General features: G+C 44.4%; 1 protein-coding gene across 1 annotated transcript in view; it reads left to right on the top strand.

Moving 5' to 3' along the window:
- SFXN5 (sideroflexin 5) overlaps window positions 1-20759 on the top strand; it is a 205074-nt gene extending 184315 nt beyond the window's left edge. The window contains exon 14 of the mRNA XM_072627630.1: window positions 16546-20759. Within this exon, the coding sequence (XP_072483731.1) occupies window positions 16546-16623 (78 nt within the window). The 3' untranslated portion in view covers window positions 16624-20759. The remainder of the gene's footprint in view (window positions 1-16545) is intronic.
- Window positions 20760-21308: the final 549 nt, after the last annotated feature.

The following is a 21308-nucleotide window of genomic DNA, read 5'->3' as shown; positions in this document are numbered from 1 at the left end:
GTTGAGTTGCCATGTTTCTCACCAAACTCCAAGCCACTGCTCCTGACAACCTGGTCCATTTGCTGTTTCCCAAACACATCACCTTACCTTTCCTTCTTTCGTGCTTTTGTTTTGGCTGTTTCCCTAATCATAACATTCAGTTGGAAATGCCTACTCCCTTCAGATGGAAACTGAGATTTGAAGATGATACCTTACAAGCCATTTACTGATAAGCAAGCTGAAGCCCAGCAGCTTCCATTATTTTCCCAAGGCCATACAGCCAGTAAGTGGCAGAGCTGGGGCAGCTAGGTGGTGTAGTGGATAGAGCACCAGTGCAGGAGTCAGGAGGACCTGAGTTCAAATCTTACCTCAGACACTTGACACTCACTAGTTGTGTGACCTTGGGCAAATCACTTAATCCCAATTGCCTCATCCTGGGTCATCTCCAGTCATCCTAATGAATATCTGGTCACTGGATTCAGATGGCTCTGGAGGAAAAGTAAGGCTGGTGACCTGCACAGCCCTCCCTCATTCAAAACAAAGTCAAGTGCAAGTCATGCTGGGATTTGAACCCAGGCTCCAATCTCAGCACTCTTCCCACTGTCTGATGCTTCCCTGGTCCTTCTTCACCCTTACAATTTATGCCATGCTTCCAGACTCAGTGTCCAGGGGAGGCTTAGGGGGAGCCTCAAGCTCCATTAAGAAAAGCTCACCCCTACTCCCAGGGTGCTTATCAGAGGTGGTTACCCACATCGTTTGTTAATTTTCATGTACACATATTTTGTCTTCCCCAACTAGGGAAGGGGAAGAGAACAGGTATTTATTAAGTACCTACTATGTGCCAGGCATTGATTTGCAATTATTATCTCACAACAACTGGGGGGGGGGGCAGCGTACTACTATTATCTCCACTTTACTGTTGAGTAAATTGAGACAGAGTTAAGTGACTCACCCAGGGTCCTACAACTAGTAAATGTCTTTGGCTAGAAGTGAATTGAGGTCTTCCTAACTGTAGGCTCAGTGTAACTACTGCACCTCCTGGCTACCTAGATGGAAAATTCCTGGAGAAGAAGGTTCATGGCTTTGTATCTCCTCTAGAAAGATAATGTCCCCATCACAAGTTGGGCGAGCTTACATTGTTGGCCTCCAGGTAGGAGCCTATGAGGAGGCTGATATCCCAGGGCAGTCTCATCTTACCATTGCAAGGAGGGAGGATCTACTATTTTTTATTCTGGTAGGTTGTTGTTATTATTTTTAATGAATAACAGGAACAAACAGGAATAGGCAAAGAACTAGGCCAGGGGCCAATTGATCCATTTACTCATCTGCCCATATGTTTGTGTCTGTAAGAAGCCATGGGAACACAAGCACCAGGGTTATAGTGGGAGGAGGGGTACTTCCCACCTTGTGACCTTGGGGAAGTGATGCCACCATTCAAGGCCTCAGTTTTCTCATCTGTAAAATAGGAGGGTGGGAGTTGGACTAGATGAGGGCTAAGGACCCTTCTATTCTCCCATCCTATGCTTGTCTCTTGTCTCTCCATATGTTTATACTGGCCAGGGTTGGCCAGGGCTAGATAGTCAATATATGGTGTCCCCCTACCTTTGAGTGGTTGGATAAGGGAAGACCAATTAGCAGAAAAAGAATGGACAGAGGCCGGGATTTGTGGGATAACTTCTCAGCTTCAGTGCTCAGGCTTCAGAGGGGGCTCCTTATCTCAGGCCCATTCCACTCAAGACATAAGGGCTCTGGCAGGGAGAATGTTGGGAGGGGACAACTGATCCCATCCACATTATAAATGGAGAAATTAAGACTCATAGGCTAGGGAATGGGTCTCTCTAAAAGCAGCTACCAAAAAAGTGGTTAAGATACAAGAGTTTCCAGGCTCTTCTTCCGCCCCCTGCCAGGCTGAGATCGCTAAGTCCAGGAGATTGGGCCATTTCTCCTTCCTCCCCAGGATAAGGGTCAAACTGTCTTAAGCCAGAGCCAAAGGATCCTAGACAGAGAGAATTGCCTATTTCCCCCTCCCCCAATCCATTGGCATTCCAGGACTCCTGATGGCAAGAAAACAAGACAGCAGGGGTGGAGGCCAAGTCATCCTCTTAGAGTTAGGGGCCCCCCAGAAGATAGGTATCATGTATCTATCATCAGGCCAGTGGTCTCTTTGAAGGATAAGGCCATTATATGATTTCTTCTTTCATCTCCCATCTCCTTTCCCACCCCACCACCCAATATTCAATAGAGTGGCTCATGATACGAGACAGACAGACTAGCTATTAACATGAATCAAGTAGCCCTGGCCTTTTTTTTAACTAAGTGCCTCTATGTGTCAGACACAATGCCTGGCACTGGGGATACAGAGAGATAAATCTAATAATCTGTTCCCTTGAGGAGCCTTTATTCACAGAATCACACAATCACACCTCAGAGGTCCAACCCACATCTGAAAAATGCCCCTGCCTCCACTATGCACCCAATACATGCCACACAGCTTTTCTTAAAGCCCCACATTGAGGTACAACCTGACATTTGGGGCAGCTGTCACAGCTAGGAAAATTTTCCTTTTATTAAGCTGAATGTGCCTCTTTGCAATTTGTACTCACTGTTCCCAGTTCTGCCCAAGAGACCAAGTCTTGTCCCTCCTCCACAAGCCTATCATACACTTGAAGACACCCATCATGTCCCCCTAACGCTCTCTTCTCCAGACTCAACTTCCCCTTCCACCCTCTTCCTTCAACCAGTCATCATATGACATGGACCCAAGGCATTTTATCTTTCTATTCCCCCATCCTTGGGGCTCCCCAGTTTATTAATGACCTTCTTAAGCTATGGCACTGAGGACTGAGCACAATACTCCAACTTCCCCATTATTGTAAAGGGTACCACCATCTTCCCAGTCCTACAGCCTCACAACCTAGGAGTTATCCTGGACATCTCTCATTCCCCATATCTAAGCTATTGCTAAGGTCTGTCTATTTCACCCTGGGGCATCTCTTGTGGATTTCACTCTGGAATATCTCTTGTGAATCTCACCTCTGCAGCATCTCTTGTCAATTTCACCTCTGCAGCATCTCTTGTCAATTTCACCTCTGCAGCATCTCTTGTCAATTTCACCTCTGCAGTATCTCTTGTCAATATCACTTCTGCAGTATCTCTTGTCAATATCACTTCTGCAGCATTTCTCCCATATACCCTCTCCTCTGTCCTCCTCACCCTGATCACCTCATCATCTCATACCTGGACTTTTGTAATAGCTCCTGGGAGATCTACCTGCCTCTAGTCTCTCCCCACTCAGATCCATCCTCCACTCAACCACTAAAGTTGAGTCCTTCCTAAAGTACAGGTCCAACCATGTCACATACCCTCCTGCCCCCCAACACACACACACACACACACACACACACACACACACACACACATACACACGCACCCTCAGGAAACTCCAGGGAAACTTCTATGGCTTCCAAGAACAAATGCGAAATGTTGTCTTTGGCCTTTCCTAACCCAGCCTCTTCCCAGCTTTTCAGTCTTGTGACACCTTACTCCCCAGTACATTCTCTTTGGTCCATTGACACTGACCTCTTAGCTGTTCCTCACACCAGATACTCCATCTCTCAGCTCCAGGCATTTTCTCTGACTAACCCCAGGCCTGGAATTTTCTCCCTCCTCATCTCCACCTCCTACTGCCTGGCTTCCTTCAAGTCTCAGCTAAAACCCCCATAGGGAGCTTTCCTCAGCCCCTCTTAAATATAGTGCCTTCCCTTTGTTATTTTTTATTTACCTTGTATGTAACTTGTTTGTGCATAGTTGTTTGCATGTTGTCTCCCCCGTTAGACTGTGAGCTCCTTCAGAATAGGGACTTTTTCCTGGCACAGAATAGGCAAAGTAGGCACTTAATAAATGCTTACAGACTGATTGACCAGGGCAGAGGACATCTTCTCATTCCTAGAATCTATGCTATTTACCATATAGTCTAAGATTGAATTAGATTCAACATGTTCAAAGATAGAAATCAGGGAAGGCATCATGAAGGAAGAGACACCTGGGTTGAACCTAGAAGGAAAACAGGGCTTCAAAGAGACAGAGATGAAGATGGAGGGGTCCTTCAGATATGGGATATTTAGCTCATGTGAATACATGATGGCAAGGAAATTGAGTTTGGGGTGTAGGTTCAGAAGATCAAAGATTTAAAATGATAGCTTGCATTTACATAGCATTTTAAGGTTTGCAAAGAACTTTACAAATATATCATTTCATCCTCACAACAACCCTGTGAAGTAGGTACCATTATTATCCCCATTTTACATATGAGGAAACTGAGGCAGACAAAGGTCAAATGATTTGCCTAGGGTCACACAGCTAGGAAATATTGCAGCTGGATCTGAACACAGGTTTTCCTGATGTCAGATCCTTTGTTTTCTCCACTTGACCATCTAGTTACCAACAATAGATTTAGAACTAGAAGAGTCCTTGGTAGGCTTCAGTCGAAACCCCTTAATTTACAGATGAGGAAACTGAGTACAGAGAGGTTTTTTTTCAAGTGACTTGCCCAAAGTCCCAAAGCTAATAAGTGTCTCAATAGTGGTATGTCTAAGATCAAATAGAATTTTCTCTGTCATTTAAAACCCTTCCTCCCTTCCAGTCTCCCCATATATGACTCTCCTTCATACAGTGTACAATCCATTCCAGTCCAATTGATTTTCCTCACACAGGACACTCCATGTCTTATCTCTACACCAGTGACTATCACTCCATACCTAGAATGCTCTGTCTTCTCATCTTGGAGCCCTTGACTCCCTTTAAGACTCATCTCAAATGCCAACTACTATGGGAAACTGTTTCTGATACCCCTCCCCATCACCTTAGCTGCTAGGACCTAGATCCTATACAAGTTTATCTTATATCTGCTTTATATATGTCTTATATTTACTTATAACCAGGAATGTGCTGATAAATGTTTAACAACTGGCTCTCTAGGGGGAAAAACGTATGAATGACACACTTTTAAATTTAATCTGTACCATTAACATTTCTCCATCAGTTTCTTAAGCCTAGACAATCAACAAAACAATGAACCAAGCCCAAATTTGTGGCTTTTACTGATTTCCACTGTGTAAGTCAATGCTCATACTAAAAATCTTAAGAATGGTTCAGGAGGTAGTTAGAGCTGGCTCCAGGACTGCCCTGTTTATGTTTCCTGTTTATACTCTCTCCTTCAATAGAATGTAAGCTCCAAGAGGAATTTCCCTATTGTCTTTGCATCCTCAGTGCTTAGGTTGTTGATTAGTTAAATGTAATGAAGAGTTTGTATGGGGCAATAAGAAGTAAAGACACAAAGGCAGGTGGGCACCAGATTATGGAGGGCCTTAACTGCCCGGCTGAAAAGATTTTATTTCATCCAACAGAAAATAAGCCAACAAATGTTTTTCGTTTTTTTGTTTTTTGTTTTGATCCTGGGAATGTCTTGATCAAAGTAGTGGTTCAATTTCAACTTGAAAGGAGGATTCTTGTGGGTGAAGTATCCCACGCTTCTGTGGGATTCCTAGGAATATTTAACATTTTTAGCGATGACCTGGATGAAGGCAAAGATTGGGCCCTATTAGATTTTCAAATGACGCAAATCTGGGACAGTGACAGTCAGGATCCAAAAAGACTTTGACAGGTCAAAAACTTGGGCTGAATCTAATAAGGCAACAATGGAGAAAATATAAAGTCTTACACTTGGAATCAAAGATTCTGTTCCACAAATATAAGAAGGAAAAGGTGTGGTCAGGCAGTACCTTATCTTTGAAAAAGATCTAGAGTTTTTGGTGAACCACAAGTCAGTGTGATGGGACAACCAAATGTCATCTTTGGGCTGCATTAAGCAAGGCAGAGCTTCTAGGAAGAAGGAGACAGTGGTCCTTCTGAACTTTGTGCTGGTCAGATCTCATTTGGAGGATGTGGATAAGCTGGAGTGCATCCAGAGAAAAGTAGCCAGAATGAGGCAGCCTTGGAGAAAAGACTCTTAGGGGAGGCAAGATTTCTGCTTTCAAATGTTTGAAAGGTTGTCATGTAAGAAGGATTAGTATGGTTCTATTTGGTTGGCGATGGCAAAATTAGAAGCAATGGATAAAAGTTTTCTGAAAAACAGATTTGGAAGAGTTGACAAGCATTTATTAAGGAGAAAGGGACAGGAATTTATTTAGCACCTACTGTGTGCCAAGATATTTCTAAAAAACAGATTTAGAAAAGTCAACAAGCATTTATTAAAGGGACAGGAATTTGTTGTTGTTCAGTCATGTCTGATTCTTCATGACCCGATATGGGTTTTTCTTGGCAAAGATACTGGAGAAGTTTGCTATTTCCACCTCCCCTAGATTAAGGCAAGCAGAGGTCAAGTGACTTGCCAAGGACCACTCAGCTAGTAAGTGTCTGTGGCTGGATTTGAACTCAGATCTTCCTGACTCCAGGCCCAATGCTCTATACACTGAACCATTTACCTGCCTCTAGGAATTTATTAAGCACCTACTATGTGACAGAGACTGTACTAAGTGCATTTTACAAATATTTTCTCACTTGATCCAGCAATCCTGAGTGGAAGGTGCTATTATGATCTCTATTTTACAGCTAAGAAAACTGAGTTGGACAGAGGTTAAGTCCAGAGTCCTACAGCTACTAAGTGTCGGAGGCTGGATTTGAACTCGGGTATCAGGCCTGATACTCAATCCACTGTGCCACCAAGTAGTAAATATGTACCATGATCTAATCACTGTGCTAAGAAGTGGGATTAAACATAGAAGCAAAAAAAAAAAAAAGGCAGTCCCATCCCCCAAGGGGCTTATATTACAGTGGGAAAGGATGTGATAACACATAAGGTTTTCCCATCAAGGTCATGGCAGAAAAAGGGCCAGAAAGAGCCCTGAGAAGAATGATGGAGCGAGCAGGGCTGGCTGGGGCTCTTCCTTAATATGGAGAAACTGTCCATTGGAGTAGGCACCTTAGCGGTGGGGAGATCTTCCAGGGTGAGAAGGTTGCTGGTTCACGGTGGAAAAAGAAGTTGGGAGAGTTAGAATTGGGGCCTGGAGAGGAAGGAAGATTGAGGCTGGATGCAACAGAGGACAATGGAATGTTCCAAGGGCTGGCAGGCTTCCCCTCTCAGAGATCCTTAGGAAAAAGTTTGAATGACCATTTGTCATAGAAGTTGTCGGGGCTTTTGAGGGCCCTTCCAACTCTGAAATCCCCTGATTCTGTGACCTGGGCTTTCTATTGGAGAGGAGGGAGACCTCAGAAGAGAAGTGATAAGGGTCTGAACCCCGTAGGATGCTGGTTGTGTGAGAAAGAAATGAGCACAAAAGGTAGCCCTGGTGCTTTACATTCTACCATTAGAGTTTCATTCCTTTGGGTCTTGAAGGCTTTTGCCCCTCCCAGAGTTTTGTATTAGAGTACATATTCTTGGGAGAGAAAAACACAGTCAACTAATTATCTCTTAACTGTAGAAATAAGGATGGATTTGGACTCTGAAGACCTGAGTTCAAATCCAGGCTCTTAGCTCACAGGGGTAACATGATTCACAGGAAAAGCCTCATATCTCAGACCAGAGACCCTGACTCACTTTATACCTCTACTATCTACCACCTAGGTGGCCCCTTTCTGGGCCTCAGTTGCCTCTTCTGTAAAATAGGGGGACTGGATTTTCAGGAGTGTCAGACTTGCAACTCTGACAGTTTCCACCTCCACTGATCCATTTCTATTAGGGTCTGATAGCTCTGGGTTAGATGACCTCCAAGACCCTTCTAGTGCTAAATCCTGGGACAGGGTGGGGAGCTTTGGGGAGGAAGATAGAGTTTCAAATCTTTCTCTTTGCAACAAGAAAGAAAGCCTAGGATGGAGGTTCCAGCCTGCAAACATTTCCTGCCCCCCACCAGCTCCTCACACCCACAGTTCCCCTGCTTGATCAGCTCCCAACATAGTGTAATGAAGTGTGGGATCTGAAGTCAGAGGACACAGGTTGGAATCTCTACTGTCCTCAGTATCCTGGTGACCTTAAGCAAACTACTTGACTTCTGTAGGCCTCAGTTACCCCTCCCCCCAAATGAGGGGATTGAGCTAGTCATGCTCCAAGGCCCTTTTAGCTTTAGGACCTTAGGATACCCCCACTGCCTAGCCCCCACAGGCAGCATCAGGAGGGAAGGGAGGGAGGGTACCACAGTGCACCGGGGGCAGACCTCTGCAGAGTTAGGGCATGCCAGAGAGTGCCTCCTCCCAAGACCAGGGAGGCATGCTCTCAGTCATCTGGTTAGCTCTCCCAGTTGCAGGGGTAGAGGTGCACAGCCAGATGAGAGCTCAGGCCAGAGCTCTCCTGGGGCCAGCCAAGGTGACAGGGCCATGGGACAGAGCTGGTCCCACGCCGGGGCAGAGCAGCCCCTCCGATTATCCTGTGGGCCTCGGTGTTTCAGTGAAAGCCTTCACGGGGAGTTGCTAATAATGGCAGTAAGAGAAAATATGCTACATCTGTTATGGATAGCAGAACAAAATTAGCTGCTCACACCTCTGACATCCAAGATGTCTTAACTTAAAATACTCCTTGGCTTCCTTTGCATAATTTACTGATTATATTTAAAAGAAATACAATTTTGCAATTACTGTTCTTTCCAGCGTGATATCTATGCATCATCTCCCTTTTATGTTTATATATTTCTCCTTCATTAGTGCAGTCTGAAGGGTGATTAGGATTCTTCAAACATTTTACAGAGGTTAAACGTTGATTAAGATTTAATTATTACTGTAAATAGCTCGGAATGACATATGGTGTAAAAGCCTGGCATATGTGCATTTGAATAAATGAAGCGCTATTTCCCAGGATGCCTCAGTCTCTGCTTAACAGCTTTCCCGAAGGGTTATGTTACACCTCATGGTAAGATTGCTGGGATGTTATATTTTGTTGGTTTTTGCAGCTGAAAGCGAAGAACAGTTTTCCAGTTTTTTAAAAACATTGAATATTTTAAATACCTAAATTGTTTTGCACAAATTTTTGCTAATTTGTCTAACTAGGTTAAACATTTTCAAAAGCATTTCGATTTTGGAGCGTGGGCTCCGAGCATTGTGTCGTTGGCGGGCGTGGAGACGAAGGGAGCCCACGGGGGTGGGGGACATCAGGAGGTGGGGTGGGAGTGGGGAGATGGAGAGACCTCTGTGGCCTAAGGTGGGGAGAGGTAGCCAGACCTTTCCCACCTGCTCTCCTGTGGGAGAGCATCATGGGAAGCAGGGAGCTCACAGGGAGGGGTCCTGCTCCCTTCCCCCCTCTAGAAAGCCTGCACTTGGGACTCTAGCCTAGGACGAGACTTCCCTTCTGAACTCCAGGAGCATGTCCTATTCCATTCCCCAGTGCCTTGTATCTTTCTTTGTTTCTTACATGTGAGTCTTGTCTCCTAAACCAGGCTGTGAACCCCCTGGTGCAGGACTGTCTGGTGCTGGATTTGGAGTTCCAATCCAAACTCTGGAGCTTACTACCTGGGTGTCTTTCAGGAAACCTCTCTGAGCCTCAGTTACTCATCTGTAAAAGGAAGAGGTTGGACTATATGACTATTGAGACTAAGGGACTGTTGAGGTCCCTTCAGCCTCAGATCTATGATTTCCTCATGTGAGCAATGAGATGAAGGATCTTGGACTCTTGGAGAGAGAGAAATCAGGGACCTCCAAAGTCATTTAGTACACACACACACACACACACACACACACACACCCATCCTCATTTTACAGCTGAGGAAAATAGACCCAGATTTTCAGAAAGTCATGTAAGCAGAAAGTCCCAGGTCCTCTGAACCAGGTCCTCTAACCCCAGAACCAGGACTCTTCCCATGGCCCAGATGTAGCACACCCAGTTGGACACATTAGCACAGCTAAGTGCCATCCAGTATGATCCTTCATCACTGACAATGTTCATTAAAAAAATTGTGGAAAAGCACTGCAGAATTTGAAGGAGGTAAAAGTTTTCTCTCTTTTCCAAAGGGGTGGAGGAGAAGGAAGAGGAGGAGGACAATAGGATAAACTATTGGTCAGTGAGCTGGGCTTCGATTACTAGTAGCATTCTAAAATGAATAATTAAAGGGATGGCTCATGAGCACCTAGAAAGGAAAACAGCGATCACTGGGAGCCATCATGGATTCAATAAGGACAAAACATTCTGGCCTTGCTCTGCTTAGCCCCAAGAGCAAAACCAGGCACCATGGGTAGAAGTTGCAGAGAGCAAAATTTTGGAGAAACTTCCTAATAGTTCAGATCCTTCCTGGGTGGAATAGGCTGCCCCAAGAAGTGGTGGGCCACCCCTCACTGGCAGTCATCAAGCAGAGGCCAGATGTCCCCTTGTTAAGGATGATAGAGTGAGGATTCTTGGTCAGGTGCAGATTGGACCAGATGGCATCTGAGTCTGCATCCAACTGGGAGACTGTGGTGATTCAGTGATTTAGTGCATTTACTAATGCACTAATTTGAGTTGAATTGACATGAAAAAGCTCCCTGTCTGTATCCCTCACCACTTCCTAGACCCCATTTGGGCTCATTGAGACCTTGTAGGGCAAGCATGGTGGCTGTGGAGTCAGAAAGTCCTGAATTCATATCCAACTTAAGACATTTGTTAGCTATGTGAACCTGGGCAAGTCACTTAACTTGTCTCTGCCTCAGTTTCCTCATCTGTAAAATGGGAATAATAATTGCACCTACCTCCCAGAGTTGCTGTGAGGTTAAATTTTGTTGTTATTCAGTCATTTCAGACTCTTTGTGACCCCATTTGAGCTTTACTTGGCAGAGTTACTGGAGCAGTTTGCCATTTCCTTCTCCAGCTCATTTGACAAATGAGGAAACTGAGGGAAATAAGGTTTAGTGACTTGTCCAGGCTTACACAGCTAGTAAGTATCTGAGGCTGGATTTGAACTCAGGAAGGTGAGTCTTCCTGACTTTAGTCCCAGCACTCTATCTGCTATGCTATCTAGATGCTCCAGGATAAAATTAGATCATATTTATAATATTTTACAAAACTTAGATACTGTATAAGTTGTTAATAATAACAGAGATGATGGTGATGATGGTCACACCTCTCACTTCCCCCTCTCCCCCAAGGAGTGAAAGTCGAATTTCTGAGCCTTTTCCAGTCAGCACCTTTCTTTCTTCCTAACTGTTTCCTCTGTAGGTATCTTCAGTCCCAGCTGTCCCAGGCCAACCTTGGCTCTGTGGTACCCACCATGCCACATAGAAAGGGTAAAGGCCACAGAAAATTTTCACTTTTAATTCAGTCAATGTTTTTGAAGAATCTACTATGTAGAGGGCAGGTGCTCCATGTTGAGGGCCCAGGTAGAAAAGGGAAGACATTTCTGCCCACCTGGTACTGGGGGAATACAACCTGAATACAGTATAAGTTGAGAGAGATGACATTCATAGCTACTTCCTGGAGAATATGGCGCAGGAACATAGATTTAAAGCTAGAAGCATTCGTAATAGCCAGTAATCTTGGCAGAAGTAGCTTCTGAGTTCCCTTCCAACTCTCTACGATCCTGAGTCTATCCTGCCCCCTTGTTTTGCTGAGGAGGAAACTGAGGCAAAGAGCTGTAGCCCAGCACCATGCAACTAGTAAGTAACTGAGGCAGGATTTGATCCCAGGTTCTCCCAACACTGTCTCCCTGAGCCAAAGCTTGAAGATAAGAATTTGTAGTGGAAGAAGTGAGAATTTCTGCATGAAGTTGGTTTATGTGCACAGGCTGGGGAAGGAGATGAAGGGCTGATTGATATAATACAGCTAACACGTACGGAGTCCCTCCTGTGTGCCCAGTCTGGGCTTAGATATTCTTGGGGGGAAAATTGTAGGATGTCCTTAGTTGGAAGGTCCCTTGGTGGTGGACAAACATCCCTCTCCGTCATCCCTGAAAAGTGGTCACCTGGACTCTCTTGCAGGAGGTGGAACTGACTATCTCCCATTGCCCTCTGCCCTGTTGAGCCCAGGGTCAGGGCCCCACATTTTAGGAAGCACGAGTGACAAAGTTGGAGAGTACCCAGAGCAGGAGGAGATCTTAGATTGAACAAGCATTTATCAAGTACCAACTATGTGCCAGGCACCATGCTAAGTATTTTATAAATATCATCTCGTTTCATCTTGGGAGAATTATTATTCTTCAAATTTTACAGTTGGGAAAAGCAAGACAAATAATTAATATTTTCAAATTTTACAAACCAAGGCAAACAGGGTGAAGTGACTTGCCCAGAGCCACACAACTTACTAAGTGTCTGAATCTGGGTTTGAACTCTGGTCTTCCTGACTGAAGGCTGAGTGCCCTACTCATTTTGCCACCTAATAAAAAGCAAACGGTATAAGGGGAAAGGAACTGAGAAATGATTGGCCTAGCTCTCTCATCCCCCTTCTGGCAGTGGAGCCAGACTAGAAGGAGGTTAAGGTGGTGCTGAGGGGAGAGATCTAGAAAGCCATTGTGGACCTGGAAGGAACTTTAGAAATTCCATCTATTCTGTTCAACAAGTCATTTATGAAGTAACCATAAGGGACCTCAGGGGTCATCAGTCTAGTCCCTCCCCTATATTGTACAGATGAGAAGACTGAGACCTAGAAGTGAGGTGACAGCTCAGAGCACACAGCTAATAAGCATCAGGAGTAGGATGTGAATCCAGATCTGTTGACTCCCAAACTAGTGTCCAGTGAGGAAATAGCTGCCCTTACTGCCATTTATCCAGATGTCTCACACCCAGGACCCAGCAGGTTACATGGCTGTTCTCTCCTAAATCCAGGCACTGCTCAGAGACTTCAAAAAAGCCACAGAGGACACAGTCACTTCTTTTATCGAATTTAGCTTATCCTACAGAATTCATAGGAGACTGATTTAGGCTCCAAATTTAAAATAGCAGCTAGGATGATGATGGCACATTCTTCCTGCTTAACGATTTATATTTTTCAAAGTTTTATCTTATACAAAGTCTTCACAGAAACCTAATGAGCAGGGAGCAAATCATCTCCATCTCACAGAGAAGAAAGTAAAGATCCAGGGAAGGCCTCGGCAAGGATTTCTTAAAAGGTTTCCTGTGTATCAGGTACTGTGCTAAATGCCAGAGGCAGAATGAAATTTTAAAAAAACAATCCCTGTTCCCAGAGGGGTTTATGTCTCTAGCTCCACAAATCCTATCCCCTTCCTTGACCTTTTTGCCTTGTTCAGTTTGTCTGAAGTCAATTTTTTTATTATTTTGTTTAGTTTTTAAAAAATAATATCTTGATGATTTGACTGGTGTGTCACTAAATCTGAACATTAATTTTAGGTAGTATGCTCAGTTTTTTTTTTTAAATTGGCACTGTCCAACCATGGACAATTAAAATCTTTCCAATTATGTGCCTTCTTTTATTTGATATTTTTTTTTAATTTAACTGTGTTTTTTTCCTTCTTTTATTTCTGTAAAGAACACTTAGTAGTTACATTCATTCAAATCCTGAGTATGCCCCAGTAGGTTGATTCCCATATATTACAAACATTTCGGTAGTTATTTTGAGTGGAATTTTTCTCTTTCCTTTTAATTAGGTTTTGTTAGTAATATACAGAAAGGTTGATGATTTTTTGAGCTAATTTTATATACTGCTACTTTGTTGAAGTTACTAATTCTTTCCAGTTCATTTTAGAAGATCCCTAGGGCTGAGTAACGCCTCCAATCACCTGCAAATATCTACAATTTTGCCTTCTCTTTAAATGTGCTTGCTCCTCCCCCGTCCTTAGGACAGTTCTCTAGACAAGTATCAAAAGTACTTCCACTGACCATCAAGTTCAGCTCTTCCAGAGCTTGTCCTAACCTGCTGGTGGGTTCAGTCTCATCGGTAACTATGTGACTTCATGCTGGGCACAACTTTATCAAATTAGCTCCCTCCCAAGTCAGTAGGCGAAAGCAGATTCCGCACCAAAAGGACAAGATGTGACATCAAAGTACCTAGCTTCAAATCCTGGCTCCTTTTTTTTTTACTACTTCTGTGATTTTGAACAAGACTTCTGGGCCTCAATGTCCTTATCTGTAAGATGAGGAGGGAGCAGCCTGGATGACCTTTGGTGTCCCTTCCAACTTCATATCTCTAAGCCTGAGATCTCTTCCTATTTCATGGTGCCTGTTTAAGCCACCTGCTAAAATTCCTGATTCCCTTATCAGGAGAGTATCTCCCTTTCTCAGTTCATTTCAATTTACCAGTCATCCAACCAATAAGCGTTTGTCAAGTACCTATTATGTTCCAAACATTACACTTAATGATGAGAATGCAAAGAAAAGGCAAAAATGGTCCCTGTCTTCAAGGAGTTTACACTTCATTGAGAGAGACAACGTATATAAATCAGAAGTGACTGATAAGTCCTGGTTGGGTAAGCAGATTCCTACCCTACCCATCATCTTGATGACTCATCTCCAGGGCACTCGCCCTCCCCCAACCAAGGGATGACTTTCCAGAATTCTATCACCACTACAGATTTGTAATATCAAAAATATTTTACACATAAGGTAAAAATAGCAGACATCATTTTCACCAAGAGAAGAGGAGGCATGGTCCTACATAGGAGCCCAGCAGGGAATCCTTCTGTGAAGTGAATATTTTTTTGTGGTTTATCTGTTGTGAAATCCAGATTTTAATGGAGTAGGTTGAGTCAGGAGTAGACTAGGGTTGGTTAAGCGAAGACTGAGACTGGGAGAGAGAAATGAGCAGGTGTCCGGACCTAGAGTCTGCAGAATGGGCAGCTAAAGTCTTTGCAAGGCTGGAGACCAAGGCCCAGAGTATCCAAAGGCCCAGTTATAGAAGCAACAAAGGATGTGGCAATTACAAAAGAGAAAATAAATCATTTTCAATGATGCAAAATTGAAAAGTCTTTGCACAAACAAAATTAATGCATCTAAGATAAGAAGGGAGTTGGTCAACTGTGAAAAAAAGAATCTTTGTGTCAGATTCCTTAGGTAAGGGTATAGTTGTCCAAGACACATAAACAGCCAACAGAAATATAGAAGACCAAAAGTCATTCCCCAGTAGATAAGTAGTTAAGGGATATGAACAAATAAGAAGACTTAAAAACAATTCTCAACCACATGAAAGAATGCTCTAGATCACTAAAAATAAGAAAATATTAAATCAAAACAACCCTAAGGTTTCACTTCATCCCCAGCAAATTGGCAAGGATAATAAAAGATGTGAATGGTCAGTGTTGGAGGCATTATGGGAAGACAACAGGTACACTCATGCATTGTTGGTGAAGCTGTGAATTGGTGTAACCATTCTGGAAAGCAATTTGAAATTATACAAATAAAGTGGCTAAGATGTTCATACTTTTTGACTCAGAGATGCCATTATTAGGCAAATACCTCAAGGAGATCATTGACAAAAAGAAAGGCTCCATATATGCCAAATATTTATAGTAGTACTTTTTGTGGTAGCAAAGAATCGGAGACAAATCACTTTATTTGCCATCACGTAGAGCATGGCTAAACAATTTGTGACAAATAGATGTAGTAGAATGTTACTGTACTGTAAGAAACGAGTACAGAAAAGTATGAAAAGACTTACATGAACTGATGCATAGTGAAGTAAGCAGAAACAAGAAAATAATATATTCCAGAGGTGTTAAATTAGATTAAAATGTAATTGGGAAATATTTAGCAAAATAAATAAAAAAGTACAATAAAATATAGATAACATTACATTCCAAAATTAAATCATGTAAATTATGTATTAGTGACCCCTGTTTCTGTTTGAGTTTAACACCCCCTGAAACACTAACTACAACCATGTAAATGGAAAATAATAAAAACCACAATTGAAAATGAATGTTGCAAAATTTCAAAGAATAAATTTGACCCCAAAGAAGAGTTAGGAGAAACACCTCCCCCATTTTTTTTGTGTAGGTGGGGGATCCACAGGTGTGGAGTATCACATATACTGTAAGATTTTTGTTCATTCTTCTAATACATTTCTGCCAATATAATAAAAAGGACAATAATATCAGGCAAGCTTACACTTTTAGCATTATGCCAAATTGTATTACCAAAGAGATACTTTATAGGACTTGAGATAATAATAACAGAGTTTATCTGGAGAAACAAAAAATCTAGAATATCAAAGGAAGTATGAAAAGAGGTACAGAGGGAGGGGAAAGAGCACCTCCAGACCTCAGGCTATATTGTAAAGCAGCAATCATCAAAACCATCTGTTATGGGTTAAAAAATAGAGAGTTAGATTAATAGAGCAGACTAGACAAGAGAGAATCAAAAACAGTGGAACTCAATAATCCAATATTTGACAGTAGAAAACTTAAATTACTTAGGAAAGAACTCCCTATTTGATTTTAAAAAAACAACAACAAACTTCTGGGGGAAAAGTGGTCTGGCAGAAATTAGGATTAGAGCAACACCTTCCACCACACTCCAAAACACATTCTAAATGAAGAACTGATCTAAATATTAAAGTTCTTTCACCTTTGTCAGTCTTTAGCCCCATGTGCTAAGCATCACTAGTTAATTCCTTCCTGTCTGTAGTGCTTATTTTTCACCTGGCCGCTTACTTGTTTTTGTTTTTTTCAGATTGAAACATCCCAATTGGAGCCAGAGATTGCACTGGCCACAGCCAGTAGGACAGTGGTATACAACAAAGGCCTGTGAGTGGAAGCAGGTCCTCTGGCCAGAGAGGCACCTGAGCCAGAGGACCAGATAGGGTGAGGGCTGGGGAGAGGAAATGTCGGCCCGCCCTCCAGACTCCAAGTAGTTGAGTGAGGAGTTCCAAGCTAATACCACATCACTAATGTTGGAAAGGAAGTAACATTTTCAGAGAACCACCACCTTACAAGAGGCTGGGAGGTTAAGGCAATCAGATTTTAACATAGCGAGAGAAGGGGGTGGGGGGAAAGCCTAATGCAGGGGAGAATCAGATTTTATAGAAAGGAAATATTATAATCAAGTGCATTTTGGGCCCTGGTGGGGACGTTACAGAACCCATCCCAGCATAATCATGAGTGAAACTGGGAAGAAATCTATAGAGTGCTCTAGGGAGAGAAATTGGGTGCTGGAATTTTTAAATTTTTTGTTTCTTTTTGTTTGGTTGGGTTTTTTAAAGTCAGAATTGAGTCTTAACACTGGTTGATGCTGCAAAGAAGCCATTTCATAGCTGGGTGGATGAGCATGGGAACTGGGCACATGAACTTGGTAAAGTGGGGGGTGCTATATCACATGTCCTCTGCAGAAAATTTGAGCCCTGTAGCCCAATCTTGCCCTGCCTAACCTGGTGTTCCTAGTAAACAGGAGATGCTACATGTGTCCTTTCCCCTACCCTCCTTTCCCTTCCTTAAAGACTGGAATCCAACTGGACTGGAACTTGAGATCCTGGGGCCTTCCCATTAATGGGACCAGGGAAGCATGTCCCTATCCTCAATAGCAGCTTTCTGGCCTCTGGAGCCCCCCAGATGGGGAAGCTACAGGTCAGTGATCAGGGGTACCAAACAAACCAAAATCCAGACCTTCTAGGAGACTGGGAGCCTCCATTTTGGTGACTTGGGAAAGGGAGGTGGGAAGGGAGGCTACTGAGGACATGATAACATTGGAAATACCTTACAACTGAGTGCTTCCAACAGAGAACTGAACCATCCCTGGAAGAAGACACCAGTGGCACTTTGTATACAGTCTAGGGATAGGGATTTTAAGTGGCCCAAATTGGAGGGGGCTGGGGCATGGAGGAAGAAAAATGACAGCAAGTTTCCAGGGTTGCAATCCATGCTGGGATTGATGCTCTGGAGTGTTTCCCTGAGCCTTTTGGGACAGACTAGACCTAGCCTCCAGACCAAAACTCTAGCCAGAAGGGTCATGATCAGAGACATCCAATGGCTCAGATCATGTAATCCTTCCAGGACAGCCTGGCACCCCTTCCCCCTGTGGAAGTCCATCCCTAACCAAACCTCAGGTGGCACCTGCCTGCCTGTCCAACCATCCTAGCTACACGAGTGCATTCTGAAGTCCCCTTTCCTCTGCTTGTCCTTACTCTACCCTTACCAGGAATAAGCCAAGACTTGAAGGAAACAAGGTCATCTAAATCCTTGAAAATGACACATACATTGGTTCCTTCCAGCCTCCAAAGCCATTGCAGCCCCAGGGGTCGAAAGAATTCCCCTCTACTCCCTTCCCAAGAAGGAGAGACCTAGGAATTGAGGATATGCCAACCCTTTTGGGATGGGGACCATTTAGGAAAAGCCATCTGGGACACATCTGCCCAGGAAAGATGGAACTGAGCCTTCCACTGTTCAGGAGGACCAATGGAGCTAGGCACCATGTGTGACCAATAAGGCAGCCTCAAGATGGATATGCAACTGACCAGAATGTTTGGACTAATTGGTGTTTATTTCCTTCTGGATCGCTCAGCCTAAACAACAACCTGCCCCCTTAGACCCGGACTTCCTTTGGATTTGGGAAAACATGCAAAGCTTCTCCCCTCCCCTCTTTTCTCCTCCCCCTCTCCTTTACTCTCCTCCCCAAGTGGGTTTGTTCCCAGGGATACAGAGAGCTGTTTCTGGATGCTTTGACAGAAACCCCCAGGTTAGCTTTTACACCAACTTACTTTGTGACTTTAGTAAAGTGACTTCCCCTCTCTGGGCCTCAGTTTCCTCATCAGTAAAATGGGCAGTGGATCTTAGAAGTCCTTTGCAGCTCTTAGAGTCTTTGATGCTTTGTCTCCTGTTCAAAATTGAATACAGAAAGGTATAGGCTGACATCTGTTTGGACAGATCCCATAAAGGGTTGTTTTTAGAAGGACCAACTATTATTATCAATGATTATGTTGAAAGAAAAAATCCCTATTTTGGGAACAATGATGCCTCAGCTGTCAAAAGCAATACTAGCTTCTTGGGAGTGATCCCCAGGCAAGGCCAAATTTTAACTGTGATTTCAGGATTCCTGGAGCCCTTGGTCTACTCCCTAAATGTAGTCAGAGCTCAAAAAGGAGAGATTACTGTGGCCTGGAGTGACCACCTGGAATTTCTTATTCACTTATCTTGCTGCTTGGTCTCCTGGGAGATGCCCTGGTCTGCTGTGAAGAGTGATAGGCTTAGAACAAGGTCACTCTATCCAACTTGGGAAAAGAGCCAAACTGTGCCCTGTAGGGATGGAGAGGAAAAACAGGTCTAGTCCCCTTGGCTCCAAGATGGGTACCAGAGCTCCACCAGCCCAGGGAAGCAGTGGGGTGACAGGTCACTTTTCTTAAGGAGGAAGCCTCCTACCAGACTGAGATAGGAAAAAAGGCCCAGAGAAGGGTAGCAACTTGCTGGAAGTCATACAGGGAATACCTTGGGGACCAAGATGGCGTGTGAGATTTTTCTCTCTTTTTAAATGTCAGTTTGTGACAATAGGTACTCTCTTGGTTTGCTATTGGAGGCAAGCGTGCCAACCCAGTCCCCCTCCCCAGTCTCCTTGACACAGCTGTGAGCCCTTTGGGATGTATCCAGGGACAGAGATACCCCAGAGAACCAAGTAGAGAGGCCAAAGTCTGTGTGTTGGGCAGAAGGAGGCATGGCCTGCTGTTCGGTAGTTGGGCTGGACCTAGTGCCATAGGTATACCACCCCCACCCCAATCCCTGGTAGGGGGATGCTTAATATAGCTGGCCTAGAGCTGGGTTTCCTTCCCTGTAAGAGCCAATTCCACTATAATGTAAATTTCCTGTAATCCCAAGGTTTTGGTGGACCACATCTGGGTGCATCCATGTAGGCCCACCTGTGGGCACAGGGAACTGGAGGCCCCCAGCTTCCCTTCCAAGAGACTGAACATAGCGCCTGGAGTCCTACCCTGTCCCCCTTGAGCTAGAACTGTGCACTGTACCTTAGGAAACTTGGGCTACTAGTGGACATCCCCCAAGGAGATGGGAAGGGAGCCACCAAACCCCACCATGCCAGCGTCTTCAGATTCTGGCCATCTCTTTTCCGTTGTCTTCCAACTGATTTCTAGCAATCTTAACTAAGTCAGGTGTCTTCTAGAAGGTAGGAAGGATGAGGGAGGTGGTGAAGGCAGTGGAGACCTCCTTTCTGCACAAGGTAAAGATGGGTGGAGGAGTAATCTGCCTTCCAACCACTCTAGTCCACCATGCCCCTCCACAACCTTGCTGGGGAAGCAGCCTTGCAGATAACTACTGGCCCAGAATTTCCCCACTTCTACCCAGGCAAGAAGAAAGGAATGTTGGCAGTCAAGGAAAAGGGTAGGATGCTCTGTTGCATCTTCAGTGTTGATCTGCCAGACTGGTGAATGGTGCCAAATCTGGGGATCAGATGGGCAGAGGCAGATTCAGCTACTACTGAACTCAGGGTTTTGCCCACCCTGGGCAACAGCCCATCGGTAGAAGTTTCCCATCTTCTGCCCAGGTTGGAAGGATGGCCCATTTGGGTCTCTCAAAGGGACCAGCTCCCAAGGAGTGGATATTAAGAGATCTGCCCTCTGGAGGATGGAACAATATGTCTGCCCATCATACCCTCATCTTCCTTCCCTGCCACAGCCTGGATCCTTCATCTGGACAGCCTCAACACGACGTGTGTGACCTTCATGTTCTGTTGGGGCGGAGGGAGCGGGGAGGGGGGAGGCTGTTCCAAATTGCCAATTGTCTTCCAGCCCAGCCCAGGGCTCAATGTGAATAATTGTACCTCCCTATTTACCTTGGCCAGACCAGGGGATTTGCCAACCATGGGCACAGAGTCTTTTTAATGTTCTGAATCAATTTCTCATTCTCTGTGATTTATGTTAACACCAATAAACACCAAGGTTTAAAGTCCTAAGACTTGGCTTCTTGGATGGGGAGGGAGGATGGGATCCATCAGGGCAGCCTGGGGTGGGGGTTGGTGGTTGGAGGGAGCAGTCCACAGGGGCTGGCTTTGGAAGCCCCCTTTCCAGGAGCAGGGTCGCAATAGTAGATGCCTGAACCCCTGGTCATACAACCCTGAGGCCTGGCTCCCTGAGGACTCCTGGGACAGCCAGACAGAGGAGAGAAGGGGAATCGTGGAGGACAGAGCAGGGAGCGAAGAATGGAGAGAATGATTCCCTTCTCAGGATTTCACCAAACATGAAAGAATCTTTGTCATTTATAGGGTCATGGAGCTAGAGTTCCTTATTTTACAGAAAAGGAAACTGAGGCTCAGGGAAGTTGAGTGATAAACCACATCACAGTCGGCACCCTCTGAGTCCTGAGCCAGTGTTCCCTGGAGGCCATCTCTCCAGCTCCCTCATTTTATCAGTACTGAGATGGAGACTTCAAGAGTTTGAATGACATGGCCACCATGTCATTCACCAGCTAGTAAGTGACCAGACTGGGATTGGGACCAAG

The sequence above is a fragment of the Notamacropus eugenii genome, chromosome 1, assembly GCF_028372415.1.
Source record: "Notamacropus eugenii isolate mMacEug1 chromosome 1, mMacEug1.pri_v2, whole genome shotgun sequence".
NCBI lineage: Eukaryota > Metazoa > Chordata > Mammalia > Diprotodontia > Macropodidae > Notamacropus > Notamacropus eugenii.
The sequence above is the reverse complement of the archived record's forward strand: the minus strand, read 5'-3'. Positions and strand labels throughout refer to the sequence as shown.